The 21,536-nt window shown below is 45.3% G+C and overlaps 1 protein-coding gene across 1 annotated transcript; it reads right to left on the reverse strand.

Annotated features, from left to right (window-relative positions):
- Positions 1–2,763: 2,763 nt before the first annotated feature.
- Positions 2,764–5,297, reverse strand: LOC103676924 (ubiquitin carboxyl-terminal hydrolase 17-like protein 6). Its single transcript, XM_008706139.1, has one exon. It carries the CDS (start codon positions 4,943–4,945, stop codon positions 3,350–3,352), a length of 1,596 nt encoding a protein of 531 aa, XP_008704361.1. The 5' UTR covers positions 4,946–5,297; the 3' UTR covers positions 2,764–3,349.
- Between the last annotated feature and the right edge of the window lie 16,239 nt (positions 5,298–21,536).

A 21,536-nucleotide genomic window follows, 5' to 3' on the forward strand; every position in this document is an offset into this window, starting at 1 on the left:
ATACATTTTCAGAAACATTTTTTTCATGACAAGTTACATACTGCAGCAGCATTGCTCATTTTCTAATGGAAACTGATCATCGTCACGAGTATGAAATACTTCTCGGGACTATTCAAACAATCTCTGCAGACACTGCCCGCTCTGAAAGCTGGCCAAGACATACTGAGACCTCAGAGCCACAGGCTAAACGTGAATGCTTTCCTCCCGGCGTTTCAAATGTCCAACCTCATGCTGTGCGTGAATGACACAAGTCTACAACAAACACACACTTAAACAAGGGAACCTAAACTATCTTGCTGCGGAATTCCAAGAGGTAAAATTTAAAATCTGGCAAAATGAACACGGGATTTGGGATATGTACTCATATTGGGATGGAGCTTAAGGGGGAAAAAAAAGTGTTTTACAAAGAAGTGTGAAACCAGCCACAGTATTTCTAGTGTTACAATTTCTGGGCCACACCTAGGGAGACAAACATTTATAGAGACCTTCCTGATCACTGTATATGTGAGTCATATAAAAGAGAGTTCAAAAATTTTGGGAGCAAAGCAATGGGCAGTAATAATTTGATGGAGCTACAGACATTCTGGCTGGTGGGGAAGATTGTCTTCCCATGTGATCCCTGAGCTCCTTTGGGAAAATGATGCCCCCTATCCTAGAAAACTAAGGTCCCACACTCCTTGGCTCACATGATATTACTCTGAAAGCAAAGTGGATATTCATAAAGGATTTCCTTTGAACTTGGAAACTCTTAAGAAAACCCGTCCAGATGGGTGCATGGAAGTTAGGGAAGCTGAGAAAGTGCTGAAATGTGTGTCTGTCCATTGTGGGAGGGCGGGGGAGGAGGGGGGCTGGCCTGAATGGTCTCTCTGCAGAAGGAGAGTGACCACACCCTAAATCCCTTATTCCAATCAAGTGTTTAGAGTGATTGGATGACCTTATGCCTAGTCATGTGGGTGGACTGAGCCATAGCAGGGCTGAGGAGATGGCCACACCGGTCATTGGGAGAGAGGCTCAGAGAAGCATCCCAGGGAGCGGGCATCCAGGCATGAAGGGTGGAAACAACGTGGAGGACCCCAAGTCTGGGTGAAAATGACTGACAGTCATTGTCCCATCATCCCATTACTTTCCGTTTATACTGAAAGAACATTTGCCCAAATATATCCATGGGCGGAGTCTAGGTAAAGATGTGTTTGGAAATGTAAAATATGCACCATCCGGATTAACTTAGCGCATCTTCACACACAAAACATGGCAAACTACCACGATACTGGATGAACTACAATGACACGTGGCAAAACACAGGCTTTTCAGGAAGTTATTTGGGGCAAAAGTAAGGAGCAGAATGAAGTAGAGTAATTGATAAATACACAAAGTTTTTAGTTGCACAAAATATATATTGTGAAAAGTCTACACATATATCCGTGAATATTTGCTAATTGCTTGGAAACGGTCAACAGCAACTGAATGCTTATTTTTCAGGAGATAACTGCATCCGGCCTGATTGGATCCCATTGATTAAATTAAGTTCCCTTAACAATCTCCCTCCCTTGAAACAGCAGAGAAGAGGGCTGGCAAAGACCCTTCTCTCATCATCACAACTGGAGTCCAGACATGAGTGTTGTAGGTAGAGAAGACGGCAGGAAGAGTGACAAGTCAGTCATCACTACAATGCTCACTGTAGATGGGGCTGGAGGACAGGGAGTGGGGGATGGGTGTGGTCCCTGACTCTGACCTTCTTCCACGCAGACCCTCCTCCCTGGAACACACACACACACACACACACACACACACACACACACATCTAAATGAACTAATATAAGTGCTGTCTCAGAAAGACATATTGTTTAAAGATGTTTTCATACCTAATGCCCAAGACATAATATTGATTGTCAGATAGGGGGGTGGTAGCAAACTGCCCCAAAAGGTACAGCTTCCGGGATGCTAGCAATTTCCTGTGGGACCATGGTCCTTGCCAGCCATCTCTCTGCTGTCTCAAGGAAGGGAGATTGTTAAGGGAACCTAATTTAATCAACATGATCCAATCAAGCTGGATGCAGTTATCTCCTGAAAAATAAATATTTAATTGCCTTTTACCATTTCCAACCAATTAGCAAATGTTCGAGTATATATGTGTTGACTTTTCACAATATGAATATTGTGCAAGAAAAAACTTTGCACATTTATCAGTTACTCTGTTGCATTCTGCTCTTTACTTTTTCATGCAAATCACTGTCTCTGAAAAGTCTGTCTGCAGCCATGTGTAGCCATGTGCAGTTCATCTGTTTTCACGGTGGTTTGCCATGTCTTTCTTTCTGTTCTTTTTTTAAAAGGTTTTATTTATTTATTTATTTGAAAGAGAGAGACAGCAACAGAGAGCATAAGCAAGGAGAGGGAGAAGAAGGCTCCCCACTGAGCAGGGAGCCCGATGTGGGACTCAATCCCAGGACCCTGGGATCATGACCTGAGCTGAAGGCAGACGCTTAACCACTTAACCAACTGAGCCACCCAGGTGCCCCAGTGGGTTGCCATTTCTTTGTGTCCATGCATTGAGATTGGGTTTCTGGTCTGTGTTTTTGTTTTGTTTTGTTTTTCTTTTTTTTTTTTTTTTAAGATTTTATTTATTTATTTGACAGAGATAGAGACAGCCAGCGAGAGAGGGAACACAAGCAGGGGGAATGGGAGAGGAAGAAGCAGGCTCATAGTGGAGGAGCCTGATGTGGGGCTCGATCCCATAACGCCGGGATCACGCCCTGAGCCGAAGGCAGACGCTTAACCGCTGTGCCACCCAGGCGCCCCTTGTTTTGTTTTTCTGAGGTTCTTTTTAACTCCTCCTCCAGTTGGTGCATATTTGTATATTTCTAAGCACATCTTTACCTAGACTCCACCCATGCATATGCTTGGGAAATGTTCTTTCAATATAAAAAGAAAGTAAGTAATGGGATGATGGGACCGTGACTGACAGGTGTGCTCACACCGACACCAGGTCCTCAGCATTGTTTCCACCCGCATGCCTGATTCCCTTACTTGCTCTGATCCTTTCAGGCTGCGAGTTGCCCCCACTTCTTCCTGGTGCCGATGGAAGGGAGGGTTCATCCACAGACACAGACCCAGTAATAAATCCAAACCTCTCCAATAACATCCCCACAACAAGCCAGGCTTAAAGCTCAGTATCCTCTAGTTCAAGCTGAATGCCTTATCCCATGAACACACCCAGATATGGTCTCTCCACATGTGCAGAACACACACACCTACAACACACAAAATATTTCCTGTACAGGACTGTGTTCAAGTTAGGTGAGTGGGTGAACGAGTGTGCATGTATGTGGGGGTGGGGGCATGTGCATCCAAGCTAGTAGTGAGGTCCCTGGACTGCTTCCCTAGACCTCTGCCCCTTCTTGCTCTTCTTCCTGGCAGCTCTGGTTCTCCCTGCCAGACAAGGGACTTTGCCCATGTCTCCTGCCCTCTGAGGTGCAACGTTCCTGGCTGAAGTGTTGAGCCGGTCGATGTTTTGTTCAGGATCATTCTTTCTCATCTCGTACCTGGACTGGTGAATTATGACTGCATGCACGGGAAGAGCACGTTCTACTCTCCTGACATTGAATTCTGCCTTAGGTCGCTTGCGTTCTTGGAGGAATCTCCACTGGTCTAATGTGATTTGTTGCACTGATGTCTCTTCCACGTGATCCTCCAAATCAGGAACTTTGACGCTGGAGTCTGTTTCAGGCTCCCTTTGGAACCCAGCCAAGCCTGTGCGGTCAGCCTCAGGGGATGTGGCTTCCCCACCGAGGGACTCACTCACAAGTTCTCTTTCCCGCTCAGTCTTCTGGATGTAAAAGAGGACATAGGCATGTTGGCTCAGCGCACAAGTCGCATCACAGGCGGCGACCTTAGCATCATCCATTTTATACCACTGGTCATTTCCAGCTTTTACGAAACAGAAGTAGTGTCCGCTGTGACAGCTCCACCCAGCGTGCACCAGCACAGCATAGAGCACGTAAACCAGCGGTCCTGCCCTCTGCTCACACAGGTAGGGCTGCATGTCAAGACGCTCAGGATAGTGCACGTCCTTAGCCATTTTGTTGCCTGTGAAATCTGAGAACCGTTTCAACACCAGGATAAGGACCTTTGAGGGAGTGTGCAAAGTCAACGTCTTGGAAGCAGGCACCTTCCCTAGGCAAGTATTACAATGATAGGCATTTTCACCATCCAACTTTTCGGGCTTCACCAACTGCTCCAAAGCTTGGCTCACACTCTGAGCTGCCTCAATGTCCAGGCTAATGTCCAGGTAAGGGTCCATAGTGCTCGAAATGCCTTGGCAGTGGAGACACTGGATTTGAGACCTCCAGTACCCTCCAAAGATCTGACGGATGAGGGTGGCGTCCTCCGACTGAGGGTCTGAAGGCTTGTCCTCAGGCAGGCATGCTTGCTGCATTGCACCCAGAGTGAACATCAGAAACTCATGCGCGTCTTCCTGCTGGTGTGTGTGGAAGGCAGCGAGCAGTCCTGGCAAGGGACGGATCACATCTCCAGGATGGCAGAGGGCCCGGGTCATGTGAGCTTGCAGAGCACAGAGCATGCAGAATGTCTGCTTCCCACAGGTTTGCCGGTGCTGCTGGGACAGCACAGAGCTGACAAGGGGTGGTGTGTATGTCAGACACTGCAGGACCGCATTCACATAGCAGGTGTTCCCCAGGTTCTGAAGCCCGGCCCCAACCACAGAAGGTCTCTTCCAACTCACAAGTTTCTTTGTGGGAGCCAGCCCTGCTGACGTGGGAGCCAAACCATTAGTCAGGTAGCAGAGTCTGTGAGATGATGGTGATGGCTTCTCAGGCAAAGAGGCTCCCCTCTGGACTTCAGTACCACCTACATTTGACCAGCAAGGTTTGAGTTTTGGAAAGATATTGAACTGAGAATCCTCTTGGCGGTAGAGAGAAGCAGCCTCCATGTGTCCAGGAAAAGTGTTCACAAGATCCCCCACGTGGAGCCTCTGTTTGCAGGGGGATTCTTCTCTCACTGCGCCGCTCTCCAAATGACAGGTACAGCCATCTCTTCAGATCTCCTCAGGCTTTTGTGGCTTGTTGCGCCCACGTGACTAGGCACAAAGTAATCCAATCAGCTCCAAACACTTGATTGGAATAAGGGATTTAGGGTGTGGCTGCTCTCCTTAGGCAGAGAAATGATTCAGGCCAGCCCGCCTCCTTCCCTTCCCTCCCGCAATGGACAGACACACGTTTCAGCACTTTCTCAGCCTCCCTACCTTCCATCACACCCTTCTGGGCAGATTTTCTTGAGAGTTTCCAAGCTCAGAGGAAATCCTTTATGAATATCCACTTTGTTTTCCCAGTAATGTCAAGTGAGCCAAGAAGTGTGGGACGTTAGTCTTCTGGGATGGGGGCATCATTTCCCCAAAGGATCTCAGGGATCACATAAGAAGACAATTTTCCCCACCAACCAGAATGTCTGTAGAATCATCCTGTTTTTAGAAAGTTTACGGTCAGATGATTTGCCTCTAAAATTCCATCGCGCTCTCTAATATGATTCATGCATTCGGGGATCATGAAGATCTTTATAAATGTTTGTCTACCTACGTGTGGCCCAGAAATTGTAACCACAGATCCTGCGGCTGGTTTCACACTTCTTTGGAAAACATTTTTCCCCCTTAAGTTCCATCCCAATAGGAGTACCTATCAAATACCCAGGGTTCATTTTACCAAATATGAAGCTTTACCTCTGGGAATTAGACAGCATGATAGTTTTAAGTTCCCTTGTTTCAGGACCTGTTGGCCTGTGGCTTTAAAGTGTCAGTATGTCTTGACCAGCTTTCAGAGCGGGCAGTGTCTGCAGAAATTGTTTGAATGGACCAGAGACGTATTTCATACTCGTGACGATGATCAATTCCCATTAGAAAATGAGTAATGTTGCTGCACTACATAAATTGTGATGAAAAAAAAAGTTTCTGAAAATGTATAAAGCTTAGAAAGGGGAGACAAAAATATCTATTTCTACTCTTTGCTAAAGACACCAAGAAATACATGTGCACTCTGCCAGGCCTTCATCACTGACTTGGCTTCAGAAGGCAGCTGGCCCTGCTGACATCTTGACCTTGGACTTCTGGCCTCTGCACTGTGAGGGAATATTGTTTCTTCTCTTAAGCCACCACGTCTTTGGTAATTCATTATGCAACATTTGGAAATTAATAAGATGTCTTAACTAGGGTACTATTTATGACATTTCAATTTAATTTTTCAAATTTTTTAAATTTATTTTTTTGTGTTCTTAATTTTTAAAAAAATTTATTATGTTATGTCATTCACCGTACAGTACATCCTTAGTTTTTGATGTCATGTTCCGTGAGTCAGTGTTTGCGTATAACGCCCATGCAATACGTGCCCTCCTTAACACCCATTACCGGCCTATCCCAATCCCCCCACCCCGAAGCCCTCAGTTTGTTTCCCAGAGTCCACAGTCTCTTGTGGTTCATTGCCCCTTCTGTTTGCCCCCCCCTTCATTGTTCCCTTCCTTCTCTTAATGATCTCCCTGCTATTCCACATAGGAGTGAAACCATGATAATTGTCTTCCTCTGCTTGACTTATTTCACTTAGCATAATCTCCTCCAGTCCCATCCGTGTCGATGCAAATTGTGGGTATTCATCCTTTCTGATGGCTGAGTAATATTCCATTGTATATATGGACCACATCTTCTTTATCCATTCAACTGTTGAAGGGATCTCAGCTCCTTCCACAGTTTGGCTGTTGTGGACAATGCTGCTATGAACATTGGGGTGCAGGTGCCCCTTCTCACTACGTCTGTATCTTTGGGGTAAATACCCAGTAGTGCAATTGCTGGGTCATAGGGTGGCTCTATTTTTAACTTTTTGAGGGACCTCCACACTGTTTTCCAAAGTGGCTGTGACAACTTGCATTCCCACCAACAGTGTAAGAGGGATCCCCTTTCTCCACATCCTCGCCAATATTTGTTGTTTCTTGCCTTGTCCATTTTTGCCATTCTAACTGGCGTAAGGTGGTATCTCAATGTGGTTTTGATTTGAATTTCCCTGATGGTTAATGATTTTGAACATTTTTTCATGTGTCTGTTAGCCATTTGTATGTCTTCTTTGGAGAAGTGTCTGTTCATGCCTTCTGCCCATTTTTTGATTTGATTATTCACTTTTTGGGTATTGTGTTTGAGAAATTCTTTATAGAGCTTGGATACTAGCCCTTTATCTGTAGTATCATTTGCAAATATCTTCTCCCATTCCGTGGGCTGCCTCTTTGTTTTAATGACTGTTTCCTTGGCTGTGCAGAAGCTTTTTATCTTGATGAAGTCCCAGAAGTTCATTTTTGCTTTTGTTTCCCTTGCCTTTGGAGATGTGTCTTGAAAGAAGTTGCTGTGGCTGATGTCAAAGAGGTTGCAGCCTATGTTTTCCTCTAGGATTTTGACGGATTCCTGTCTCACATTTCAATTTTAAATTGGAAGGGGTTAAATTGACTAGATGGATTTAGATTTTGAATGACCTCATGCAGTGAAATCAGTTTTATTGTTTATTTGAATCTAAACTGAGTAGAATCTTAGGTAGAAGGCAAATAGTGCAGCACCCATGAGCCATGAGGGGAAAAGCCACAGAGAAATCAATAAATATAGCTCAGTCTGTAGGAATTTTGGTATCCAACCTTCTCTTCCTGGATTTACATCAGCATTCACACAGACACACACGCACAGACACAGACACGTTTGCACATACACATGCACTGTTTGACATGGGTCTCACGAAGGCATCCAGAAGCTCCATTGGGCTCCGTCTATGACAGCGGCCAGCACGTCCTGGATGGCCTTCAGCCATGGGTTCCACCCACACCTGGGGAAGTCCACACACCTGGCTTTGTAATCCACAGGGAGGTCACAAGAGCGAGTCTTGCATGGTGCTCTGCGACCAACAGGGGGCGACGCTGGCCCGCAGAAGCATTTCCTAGGCTCCCAGGAGGACTTGACCTTGTGCAGGTGCCTGGGCTGGCAGGTGTGCACCTCCATGCCCCGCGCTGCAGCCTGAGCATTTCCTGGGGCCCTAAGGGGACAATGGGTACTTACAGAAGGTCCCGGGGCCTGGGATTCCCTCCTTGTGACTGTAATTTTGGCATTGCTGGACCCGGAGCTCTGAGCTAAGGTAGAGAATTTTGAAGGTGCTCAGGGACCTGGTAATATCCTGGTTTTCCAGGATTATAGGATGGCAGGAGCAGTTCCAGGGCACCCAAGTGGAATTAGGAAGCTTGTCCTGGCTCTAGTGAGCCATGGAGGCCTGACTGGTTCTTCCTGTGTACGGGATATGGGTCTGATCTCTGGAGGGAACGTGCACATGTTTCCAGGCTCAGCCAACCTGGGACCTTATCCACGTGGCTTCCCTGCCAGCACGGGTGCGTATGTGCCTCTGGAGGGGGACATGAGCATGTCGAGAGGGTTGCTGCATGAAAGGAGACCGAGGAGCGGGGCAGGAGAACTCTAGCCTTAGTGTGTGACGGTCTTTTGGGAGCCCTCGGGAATGGTCTCCAAAATCAGACACTCCTCACAAATAGCAACTGTACTCAATGTTTTATAACAACCACCTGTGAACAGTCCATAATAAGAAACATAACAAAGTACTAATCAATAGCAACGCAATGATCGGAGGATGATCACGAAGACTTAAACACTATTAAAACTCTTAATACTGCCGATACGACTACTACAAACCTAAGGAAGTGGGAGATTCAGGTGCAGATTCCTCAAATTCTGTGTCACATGACAAGGTACCAGGACCATCTTCCTGGGTATCTCAGACTCTGAGCCCTAGGTTTTTACTGAGAAAATTATTCCATAAGGTGAAAACAGGCAGCCTGTGGCCTAGAAAGCCAAGTCAACTAGATCCAGGTCATGGGTGATCAAGGGAACTTGTGTGCACATCCCAGCAGGGGAGCCCTAAGGCATGGAGGTGGAAGGAACCCTGGTCTGGGGCCGGCCAGCCACACCATACCCATCAGATTTCGGGTGTTTGGTCAGCCCTGGGTGCCATGCAAAGAAGGCAGGATCCAGACCCACACCCAGTGTCCACAAACCATGCCTGAGACTCCCACTGAACCCCAACATTTCCTTAGCCTTCGCATCCCCATTGCCCTTCTGCCACCTCTTCCATCAGTCTCCTGGACGGCCAGGTAACCGTACTTGCATACGGAGGCTCTGGGCTATTGGAGTGTGAGCCTCTTGTCAACCAGACCAGCAGGGGTGACAAAGGCCAGCACAGGAACCTTACACTGCTGGGAGGACCTGGAGAGTGCTGAAGTTGCTGGAGTAACGGGCAGTCACCGTCTTGTGCTTCGAGGGCAACACCAGCCTTTTCTGGAACAAGGAGGGGACTTTAAACATTTCTCGGGACTGTCTGTCTGTCTGCAATGCGTGGTACCTCATCAACACCAGCTCCACCGTCAGCACCCCCTCCCCCCGTTCTGACTTACTGCTGTTGGTAATTAGGCCCTATCGTTACCTCTGTGTCTACTTCCTACATTTCAGCAAACCCTAAGGTTCTTATTCCTCAAAACAAATGAATAAATACCCTACTTCAAGTGTAATAATATTGCTTACGCCTCCTCGAATATACTTGGCCAGGAGTTTTAGAGACTGGCTCTTCTCTTTTACACTTCCAGTCGCTTCCTTGGCCAAAAGCAGGGAGTCTGATGCAGGCTGCAGTAAGGCATGTGTGGGCAGGATGGTTAAGACCTCTAAAGCCTATTTCTACCTGAATGTAGAAGCTGGAATCCCAGGAGGAATCCATCTGAGGAGACCAGGGTTGAGAAGGAAAAGAGAGGGAGAGCCAGGGTGGAATAAAGCCAGCCAGCCAGAGTCGACCCCAAAAGATCAGCTGTAGGGAGCTAGTTTTCTTAGACTCAGTTATGCTTACAAGCAGGGCCTTATCACTTCCCTCTGCCTGGGTCCGAGAGCCTTATCATGGCTCTACTGTGCGGTTATCTGAGAAGCACTAACCCTTGGAGAACATAAGCAGAGAAGGTTTGGAGACAAAAAGTTATGAGGAAAATGCCCCCTTTTCTGTGACCCAGATCCTGTTCAGTTCCAGTGATGGAGTACAGATGGTTGTAGACACTGGGACAGCCTCTGACTGCACTTCTCTAAGTTCGTCTTTACCACCTAGGATGTGGGGCACACAATCCGAAGCGATCGTTCAGGAATCAGGAGACAACGGTTCTCTCAAACATTGACTTTCCCGTGAGACCCCTTCTCACTTTGTAGGTCGTGGGGATTTTGTCCTGTGTGTAGGATTCTCTCAAGCGCTCAGATTCTCAAAATGACCAAGTCTTAATAAATTCGTTTTGTTAAGTGGGGAGACTTGGTTCAAGAAAGAATAGAATGACATGAGAGACTATGGACTATGAGAAACAAACTGAGGACTTCAGAGGGGAGGGGGGTGGGGGAATGGGATAGACCGGTGATGGGTAGTAAGGAGGGCACGTATTGCATGGTGCACTGGGTGTTATACACAACTAATGAATCATCGAGCCTTACATTGGAAACCGGGGATGTACTGTATGGTGACTAACATAATATAATAAAAAATCATTAAAAAAAAAAAAAGAAAGAATAGAATGGCAAAAGAAAATGACTATGGTTCTCATGGGTGAATTGTCCATACAGACAGGTGGAAAAGGGCTTCATTTCAGGCCGCAGCTCACCAGGACCAGTAGCATGGCTCTGTTGGCATAATGAGGACATTTTAATGCCTCCTTAAGGGTATCTAGGGAGAGGTATTCTGTGAGAGCAGAATGGTCTTCAAGGGAGGACAGACAGTCCTTGTTATTTTGGAGGCTCATGGAAGTGGGCAGTTTTGGGTGGAAATAATTGCCAAGTGGGGACATAAGCTACCTACATATTGGCAATAGAATGGAACAACAATCTCTCAGTTCAGTGAAAGTGATTTAGACTAGGTTGACAAAGCAATTGGTCTGAGCAGTGACAGGGTGTTTTGTCTGTGAACTTGTTCCAGACTCTGCTAACTCCATTTATACTCAGTCATCCAGTTCTGAGCTCCCACAGGCTTTCCATCAGGCTGTGGAACCCGCCATGTTGTATGTTAGCTTGCTGGACATACATCTGTCTTCCCAGTAAAGTCTGAGCTTGTAGGGCGCCTGGGTGGCTCAGTGGGTTTAGTGTCTGCCTTCAGCTCAGGTCATGATCCCGGGGTCCTGGGATGGAGTCCCACATCGCATCAGGCTCCCTGCTCAGTGGGGAGCCCATTTCTCCTCTGTCTCTGTCCCTTGTCCCAACTCCTGCATGCTCTCTCCCTCTCACTCTCTCATCAATCAATCAATCAGTCAATCAATCAATCTTTAAAGTCTGAGCTTCTGTTCCCAGAGTTGAGCAAGAAGATGAGCCATTTGTTCAGTTCCTCTCGACATCTCCTTTTCAAAAAGAGTGGGACAGTGAAATACCACTGGACGCAAAGGCAGGACTTCTGGATTTGAGTTCTGAAGCTCCATCCTGGCTTCTAGCTAGAAGTGTGGGACACAGAACCAGGGTCCCCTCGAATCTCAGATGCTCTGGTCAGTGATCTATAGTTGCAGGAGATTTGATTGGAAACGTGGTTTTAAAAATCCAGATTCTTAATGGAAGAGGTCCCAGTATGAAAGTATTAGAGTAGGGAACAGACCTCTGACTTTCAGAAATATTCTAGATGACTAGAATCAATCTGGTTCTGGAAACACTGACTTGTATTATTTTCAAGCCCACATCTAAGCTCTTATATTTTCATGTTCTAACAGTTCCTGTAACTCTGAGTGTGACACTTCCACTTCATTTTTATGGTTGAAAACACACATGAAACGTGTGTGTGTGCACATGAAATGTGGAACAAAGCCCAATCCCCAATTCTACATAAACAAGAACAATGTTAGTGAGGAGAGAGAACGGAAGAAAAGTTACAACACAATTTGCACGTACTAGCGAGTAATCCGTGTAGATTTATGCAATGAGGGAGTTGGGTGATTTGTGAGGGAGAGTAAGCCTGAGGAAGCCATTATGAACTTGAGTGTCTGAGTAGATGGTAACAGTATTTACTAAGATCTAGAATAGGAAATGAAGGTCAGTTCTGGAAAGAAAGGAATACATTGCAATAAACACAAGTGACTTGTAGGTGCCTAGCAGAAATCCAGTTAGGAAGACCAATGCCTTATAAAACTTGAGCAACAAGTTGAAGATGGAAAGACAGTGTAGGATTTTTATCAGACAAGGCCCCTGGGGGTCAACAGAAATTACACTGGGTATTTAGAAAGAGGGGACAATGACCAAGACATGCCTAAGCGGTCACTGGTCTCCTTATCAAGAGAAATCCCAGCAACACGAACACGTCAGAGGATGTTTCTGTAGTTGAGAAGCCAAGAGGGTTACGTTATGCACACCACAGTTCACCTGGCAAGGAAAGGGGAGGGACAAGGGAGGAAGAACAGGGGAAGAGACCTAAGTACATTTAGATTCTCAAACGCAGTTATTTGATCTGAGACCGAAGGTAAGGAACTTCTGGGCAAAACCCAGGACCTGAGACACTTGCAACAGAGACCTTCATCCACTCACTTCTCTCTTGCATAGTTTTTAGAAAAAAAATTCAGCCCATTAGCCTTAAAGATATGTGGCAGCGACAGAACATTTTTTTAAAACACACTTTTATTTCGTATTTTACAGCCTTTTGCAAATTGTCTCAAGCTAGGAAAGTGTGTTTTATTTTGTTCTCTCTTATTTACATCTCTACAGGAAGCGGGCTTAATTGAACAGGTAAGGACATTCTCCAGAGCAGAGACAAGGGGCTGTGTTTCTTCTGTTCTGGAAGGGTGTGCTGTAAATTGAGGATGAAAACGGCCTATGAAATAGATCTTGCTCTGCCCAAAAGCGGGGACTCCGAATTTTGGCAAGTCAGGGCAGAGGCAAACCTGTGTGTCATTACCATCGGCCTGGAAAGGCAAAGATCGCAGGGTCACAGGACGGATTTCAGAAAGTGTGCGATTTTTCTGCAGCTCGTTTCCACTTCTTCCTCCACCCAGCTGCTCACTGGAGCTGCTAAAAAGTGTTTCATCTTCAGGCTTCTGCCCTTGGCCAGCACACCATTCTGCGGACATGCTAAGGACGTAAGACCAAAAACCCAGAAGACTGAATGTGGCTGTGACTAAGCCAGCAACGGCGGGGTCTTCTTGGGCCTGTATCTCCTTCTCTGTAGTGAGGGTGTGGAGTTAGTCTATCTCTAGGGACCTTGCGCTGGAATAGGCCATGACTGATACATTCTCACTGCAAGTGGCCAGAATGAAGATGCTCCCAATCCGGGCCGGCTTCAACTTTGACGTGGGCCAGTTTCTTTGTGGCACTTGATGCCCCAGATCGGATGGGGAGTGGAAGCCTTTCTAACAACTACCTGGGTTAGAGCTGGAGAAGCCCATGCCCACAGTAAGGCTAAGGCAGCCGCAATTCGTGTCTGGCAGGTGGGCTGTTTACTACGTGGTTGAATCTCTTCTTATTACAGACACCAGAGCCTGAACAGCAAAGGCCCAGGGTCACACGTCTGTCTGAAGCCAGGCCTTTAGAACTCCTCTCAAGCACAGTCCCACCTTTCCATTCTACCTGTTTTATCTGTTCATTTGCTCACTCACTTTATCAATCATTAAAATAATTAATGGACCCTACACCGGCAAGCGGGGATTGCCAAGGTGAACACAACAAAGTGCCTTCCCTTGGGCAGCTCGAGGCCTAGAGACGGCATTTCTCTGCAGCATCAGAAGCTGGACTGACAGCTTCATTCAAAGAATGCCAACTTTGGAGGTCAAGAGAGAAAATCCAGACAGGTTTGTTGCAGGGAGCTCACAGCCAGAGGACTTTGCCTCTCAATTTTTGGAGCTGATGCTCGGCTTTTACTTGTTCTTATTTTTCTTGCAGCAAAATGGTGTCAATTCAGCTCGACAGCCTCCAATCTTAACCTCGAAGGAGAGGCATTCAGCTTCACAGCGCCCATCCATCCTCTGACACTGCATCTCTCTGTGTATTCCTCCGCGGGCTGAGTGAAGAAAGCAGGGCTTCAGTTACCCAGACATCGGTGACCGGAAAGCCACATGACGTCTCCCGGGCCAAATTCACAACTCCCCAGTACCCAGTCTCCTGCAGACACAGAGCGCACGCCTAGACATCAGGAAAAGCACAGGCCACCTGAGCAGTGGTGTGGGAGCGTGGACTCCCTGTACAACCGACACAGAGTCTTTACCTGGTATTCAATTCCCTCTACCACGCTCATTTCTAGGATATCAGCAGAGTATTTCTTCCTGGGAGGGAGGCAGTATACTTTCTAATTCTAATAAACAGTCCTTTCCAATATGTGATTTTTTTCACGTCTCCAAATTACTAGTCTCAGCTATATAACAAAGGTAAAGACGATGCTGTTGACACTGTAAGCAGGTCAATGGTAGCCCACACGCTTTGCTGTGTGGTTGTGGAGTTTCACAATTTTAGGTGCAAAGATTAAAGATTACAGAAGAAGGAAAGAGATCTCAATGTAAAGAGAAGTCTAAACCTCTTGGTAGAGCTTTTAGGGAAATTAACCAGATACTCTTCTGGGTAGGGCTAGTCCGGCTCAGTGTGGTCCCGTTGTTTTGTGTCTAAGCTCAAGAAAAGATTTCCAGTGACTGGCTTGTCCTGGGACCTTTTTAGAACACAGGGATGAGTCATGCACTTTTCTAAAACCTCAGCTTTCTTCTCAAAAGACAGATTGCCATCCTTACATCTATTAGGATTTCCCTCTTACCTGAGAAAATGTGAACAAGGAGAATGAGAGCAGCAGAAATTGAGAAAAAGATTCTCATGGCTCCAGACGCCGGTGGAGGGAGGGTACAGTTGCTAGAATCCAGCTCTTTTATCAAGGAAGTTGATTAAAACAAGCTCTACAGCTCTGAAAGGGCTGGAAGTCAACTTCAGTTTGTAGTGTTTATTAAGAAGAAACCATTGTTCATGCCCCAGTGAGTAATGCGTGGGCTGCGGGGTCGGGTATTAACTCAACGGTGTCTACGGGAGAGTAAGGCAGACAACTCGTTCTCCTGCCTGGGTGCCTCCATTCCATTTCTCCAAGATGTTACATACAACCTGGTCTCTTATAAGATTCACTCAGCAGTTATTAATGGGCGCCTGGTATAATTGCTTTCAAAAACTAGAGTATATGAACAAATTTTATCTGTCCAATGTGACTATAAGCTCCACAGAAGAGAACGACTCTCCTCCCAACCTTTTCCTTCCATTCATTCTTCGTGGCAGTGCTTTGCAGCAAAAGATATTCAAAATATATGGGTTCTTTGACTTATTAATTGATAGCTGTCTAGTTAGAGGAACTTGTGAAACTTAATATGGAAACAGTTATTAAATGCTCAAAGTTTTTACATTTGTAAGATATTATTATTAAGGATAATCATTATGATTAAATATGACCATATGTCATATGTTATGGGAATAACTTTCATTCAACAAATATGGGATGGAGAACTGTTTGTGTTTATTTATATGTTGCTGAGAAATTTGAATTTGTAAAAAATGTTTTGTTATGTTAGTCACCATACAGTACATCCTTAGTTTTTGATGTAGTGTTCCATGATTCATTATTTGCATATAACACACCCAGTGCTCCACGCAATACGTGCCCTCCTTACTACCCATCACCGGCCTATCCCAATCCCCCACCCCCGTCCCCTCTGAAGCCCTCAGTTTGTTTCCCAGAGTCCACGGTCTCTCATGGTTCATTCCCCCTTCTGTTTACCCCCCCTTCATTAGAAATTTGAATTGTATCCTAAAATCAAAAGGAAGATATTGAAGGATTTTAAGTGGGGTGGGGGGTATTTGAAAGATTAAAACTCAAACAAGGAGTTCCATTTTGAATAAAACAAAGTGAGCTCCTAACAGGTGGACCCTCCCACTGAAAACAAGTAAAAATTTGGAAGAAAAAAAATTACCTGAAGAACACGAAAATTGAAACAAATACAGGCGTATTTGAGAAAAAAGAACTTGGAAAAATGAAACAGCACGGAGTATGTTCTCTCTGCCTGCAGTGTGGCATGGGGAGGCTAACCCAAACAAACAAAAATCTCTCTCCTCTCTCTGCACTTAGAACACAAAGGCAGAGCCAGGGGAAACTGCAGCTGTTGAAAATGAAGACCCAGAGAAGGAGCTTAGGCTCCGTGTGTGAACTCCGCTCGTGACTTTTGCTAACCCTTGAGCCATGCGTGCACCTAGTTAAGGCAAAACAAAACCACAAACACCCCTGAGATTTGAGCCACTGTACGTTACAAACAAGGTAATAATGCCAATTGAGTTTAATAAAGTCACTATCTTGTTAAAACAAACACATCAGGGCGCCTGGGTGGCTCAGTTGGTTAAGCAACTGCCTTCGGCTCAGGTCATGATCTCAGGGTCCTGGGATCGAGCCCCGCATCGGGGTCCCTGCTCAGCGGGGAGCCTGCTTCTTCCTCTCCCTCTGCCCCTCCCCCCTGCTCGTTCTCTCTCTCTGGCTCTCTTGCTCTTTCAGAAATAAATTTTAAAAAATCTTAAAAAAAAACCTTAAAAAAAGATCAGCATTCTTCTGAGGATGTAGCAGTATTCAGATCCTCTTCAACACAACGTTTAATGTCCAGGACATCAATGATGTTGAAATGATCAGACAAGAACTTTAATATATCTATTTTAAGATGCTTCAAGAGTAAAGAAAATATGCTTGCCATCAGTTTTAAACATGGGAAATCTCATTAGAGAACAGAAAATATAAAGATATTTTGATACTAAAAAACTAAAAAATACTAAAAAAATATTTTGATACTAAAAAATACTAAAAAAAGATATTTTGATACTAAAATACTAAAAAAAATTAACTGAATAGATTTGATAGCATAGAAAATATGACAGGATCAAGAATCACTGAATCCACAAAAATTATGGGATCTGTAGATCAGAGAGAAAAAAAGATTGAGAAACACAGGCCTTTGAGGGATAATATCAAAGATGGGTAATTGGAGGCTCAAAATGAGGAGAGAAACATAATGGGTTAAAAAGTAGTTCAAGGAAACAATGGCTGAAAACTCCCAAATTTGGTGAAAGACAAATTGACCAAACCAGGAAGCTTTGCAAATTGCAATGGACGTAAATACCATGCGTAGGCTCCTCAGGGTTAACCTTCTGAAACCCAGAAAAGGGAGAAAATCGTGAAAGCATCCAGAGAAGAGTGACGCTTTCTGTTCAGGGAAACAGCGAGTGAATTACCATTGGTTTCTGCTCAGAAACAAAAGAGGTCAGGTGACCGTGCATGCACCTTGCAGGGCCGAAGGAAAACAGGCACAGCACTGCTAGTCCCAAACTCCATCTGCAGGAAAAAGTACTTTAAAAAAGGGTAACTGGAGGGGATTATGCTAAGTGAAATAAGCCAAGCAGAGAAAGACGATTATCATATGGTTTCACTTATTTGTGCAACAGAAGGAATATCAGGGAGGACATTAGGAAAAGGAAGGGAAGAATGAAGGTGGGGGACAGAGGGGGAGACGAACCATGAGGAACTATGGACTCCAGGAAACAGACCGAGGGTTTTAGACGGGAAGGGTGGAGAATGGGTAGCCCGGTGATGGGTATTAAGGGGGGCATGTATTGCATGGAGCACTGGGTGTTATATGCAAGTAATGAATCATGGAACTTTACATCAAAAACTAGGGATGTACTGTATGGTGACTAACATAATTAAAAATTTTTAAAAAATTTTTTTAAAAAGAGAAGAAAAAAAAGGTAGAGATAATCAGATGAATTAAACAGGAAGACAAAACTATGTGTTATCTATAAAGGAAGCATCTCTCCAAACATTTTTTTTTCTTTTGAAGTAATTATAGACTCATAATATGTTGCAAAAATGGTACAGAGAGGTCTTGTGCACCCATTACCCAGCCTACACCAATGGGGACATCGCTCATAATTGTGAATTGTCAAAGCTAGGAAATAAATTGACAGAGTAAAATCAGACCACAAGTTATAAGGAAGGCGTTGTAAATAGAAAGAGACACAGAAAGTTTGAAAGCAAATGAATGAAAAACCTAAACTATGAAAATATCAAGCGTGAGGAGGCTGGAGTGGCAATATTCTTTTCAGATTTAAAAAAAAGAATATTATCAAATAGAAAGTGGGAGGCTGCGTAACATGTTTACACATTAACTGATTGAATTAAAGGGGGAAGCAGACAGTTCTACCCTCAGAGAAGATTTTGATATCACTCTTGTCAGCAAAGGGCAGAACTAAAAGTAGTAAACACATGTTTGACCTAAACAACCCTGTCACCACGTTGACTGAATCGATATTTACAGAATACAACATAAAACAACTGCAAAATACACATACATACTTTTTTCAAGTACAGATGATACATTCATCCAAACAGAGCCCATTCTAGGTCATAAAACATTTATATTTTTGTTAATTATCAATGTCTCCCTTCAGTGTGTCGGTTCTCACTTCATATATTTGTGGTTCTCGTTAGGTTTATACACACTTATCATCGTCATGTCTTCTTGAGGGGTTGACTTGTCTATCACTACGCAAGGTTCTCTTGTCTCTACCCCATGTTCTTCCATCCTTCTACTTTTGACCTCTTCATTTCTTTGAATCTAAAGTATGCTTCTCATACACAGCATATAGCTGGATCTTAAAAAAAAATAAACCACAAAAACCAAAAAAAAAAAACCCAAATACCCCCCAAAAACCCAACTCCATTCTTTTTTTTAAAAAATTATGTTCAATTAGCCAACATATACGACATCATTCGTTTTTGATGTAGTGTTCAACAGTTCATTTTGCTAGGCTCTAACCGGAATGTGTAAGCCGTTTGCATTTATGCCATAATTGATGAGGTAGGATTTACCTCTGTCATTTGCTATTTGTTTTCTTTTGTTTTCTTTTTTGTTTATTTTTTTAGAGAGAGAAATAGAGCTTGAGGAGTTGGGGGACAGACAGAGAAGGAGACAGAGAATCCCAAGCAAGCTCCACACCGAGCATGGAGCCCGACATGGAATCAGTCTCACGACCCTGAGATCAGGACCTGAGCAGAAATCAAGAGTCGGACGCGGAACTGACTGCGCCACCCAGGCACCCCCGCTATTTGTTTTCTTTCTTTCTTTCTTTTTTTTTTTTTAAGATTTTATTTATTTATGTGACAGAGTGACAGAGAGACAGCCAGTGAGAGAGGGAACACAGCAGGGGGAGTGGGAGAGGAAGAAGCAGGCTCATAGCGGAGGAGCCCGATGTGGGACTCGATCCCGGTACGCCGGGATCACGCCCTGAGCCGAAGGCAGACGCTTAACGACTGAGCTACTCAGGCGCCCCCGCTACTTGTTTTCTAAATGTTATTTCTCCGCGCGGTCCCCCACCCCCCGCCCGGCCATTCCTGCATTACTGTCTTCTTTTGTGTTAAATAGTTATTTCCCGAGGGACCATTTGAATTCCCTTGTCATTGATGGTGCTATGTATGTTTGAGTTATATTATAAATGACTTGGGGGTTTGCAATCAATTTTAGACAATCTAGTTTGGATTAATACTAACTCCATTCCAATGGTGAACAAAAACATTACTGTCTATAGCTTGGTTTTCTTCCCTTTCTTTTGTGCTGTTAGAAAGAAGTTGGAGTTTTGAAGTACCAGAGACACTCTCGCTGGCCTTGAAGGAGAGAGCTGCCGGTTTATGGAAATAAACGGGGCGGGGAACGCCAGGCAGCCTCTGCGTGCTCAGGACAGCCTCCCCGGCTGACAGCCTGCAAGAGGGCAGCCACCCACTGCAGGCCAACAACCCCAAGTGACAGACTTTTCCCGACAGCCCCAGGGGCGTTGCAAGGGGATCTCTTGCCTCAGATTAGATCAAAGTCCCAGCTGACCCCATGCTGCCAGTCCCGTGAAACCCTGAGAGGGGGTCCAGCTACACCATGCCCGGCCTTGTGACCCACAGAAGTGTGAGGGAGAATGTGTGGTGTTCTAAGCTGCTAACTTCTGTGGTACTTTGTGACACAGTGAAAGAAGCAAGTGCGAGAGCATTCCAAGGGAACACACTGACATGTTCTTTTGAGGCTCCTGTGTGGCCCACGGCATTGTACAGTTTCCTGAATGGTTGATGTTCTTTCTGGTCCATCTTAGGAATCTCCCTCCACCCCTCCACTCCCAGGGCTGTATCCTAAAACCTCTGACTACTGAGTCCCTTTGCGTTAGCAGGCCACAGTATTTGGGAATTTTCCCTGTAGGATGGCTTCAGCCCAGTGACCTTGTGTAGCATTCATTTGGTCCATGGGAGCCGCGCCCCTTTACCCTGCCTAGTATGGTACGTGCAGCCAGCCCACTGCTGACCTGTCTGTCCTGCCACTGTGGACAGCCCCGGCCAGAGCTCTTCGCCCGCTGACACTTTCAGGTGTGGCGTGTTGCGTTTTCCAAGTAGGCTCTTGAAATGAAGCCCATCTCCTAAGGACTGGTGTGAGAGTGTTATTTTCCTCACCCGTCCCTCTTTAGAGCCAGAGTGAGGTCCCAATCACAGCACACCAACCCATTTTCCAAAGAAATCTGTCCTCTGCCTTCTCTAGCTTTCTTTTATACCCTCAAGGCACAGCAACAAGGCTAAGTGTTTCAGAGCACATTTTGTGGTCAACTTCTTTGCGGTTCCTGCATCTTGGGTCTGGTACTTCAGTGGGGAATGTGGGAGAAAGTGATACTTAAGGTTTTGTCCTCTGCCATTTGGGAATTCAGCCCAAATTGATCAATCTTGCTCTGTGGCACTGCTGTTCCCTTTCAATTATCGTGAGGGAGTTCTGAAACAGAACCCCAAACCAAGAAGGGACAGTACACAGTTAGCATAGTAAGACCAGAGGCACAGTTTCAGAATGAATGGAGGTAAAGTCATGCTACGCAGGAGCATTATGTAGACTAGAGTGGAGACAATTCAGGGTAAAACCAGCTGCACGAGTGTCTCTTCTCCCTGACCATTTCCCTCTGAGCCACCCACCGTGTAGAAGACTTTCCCCTCAGAGAATCCAGCAGACTGGTACCAGAGATCTCCATGCGTTACTATGGAAATCAACAAACAGAAACTTATCTGAAGAAGCCATGGGCAGCCACTTGACCCCTGAAAGTGCTGATTTTAATACAAAATTAGTATGGGTTGAGACTTTATTATTTTATAGGGAGGACTGAGTGTCTCAGGAAGGAGAGAGGGTGAAAATGTCCTAGAAAGAAGCCAAGTGAAGAAGAGAAGAGAGAGCAAGAGAAAGAGAAAAGGGGTAATTGGTGAGTAGGAGAGCGTCTATGGGGTCCCGTACAAGGTAATGAGTGAGTGGATATCAGGGCACAGCCACTGGTGCACCTCTCTCTATGACTCTGAGACATGTGCATGAAACCTTCTAATGAAAGAGACATCAGTTAGAGTCCAGGGTGTTTTCGATTTGGGGAGTCAAAGAGTGCGGTGTTTGGAATGAGCAGGGAG

Source organism: Ursus maritimus, unplaced genomic scaffold, assembly GCF_017311325.1.
Source record: "Ursus maritimus isolate PB19 unplaced genomic scaffold, ASM1731132v1 scaffold_28, whole genome shotgun sequence".
Classification (NCBI taxonomy): Eukaryota; Metazoa; Chordata; class Mammalia; order Carnivora; family Ursidae; genus Ursus; species Ursus maritimus.

Bases quoted from the DNA above. Each gene is read 5' to 3' on its own strand.
- LOC103676924 (XM_008706139.1), bottom strand. From the start codon at position 4,945: ATGGAGGCTGCTTCTCTCTACCGCCAAGAGGATTCTCAGTTCAATATC.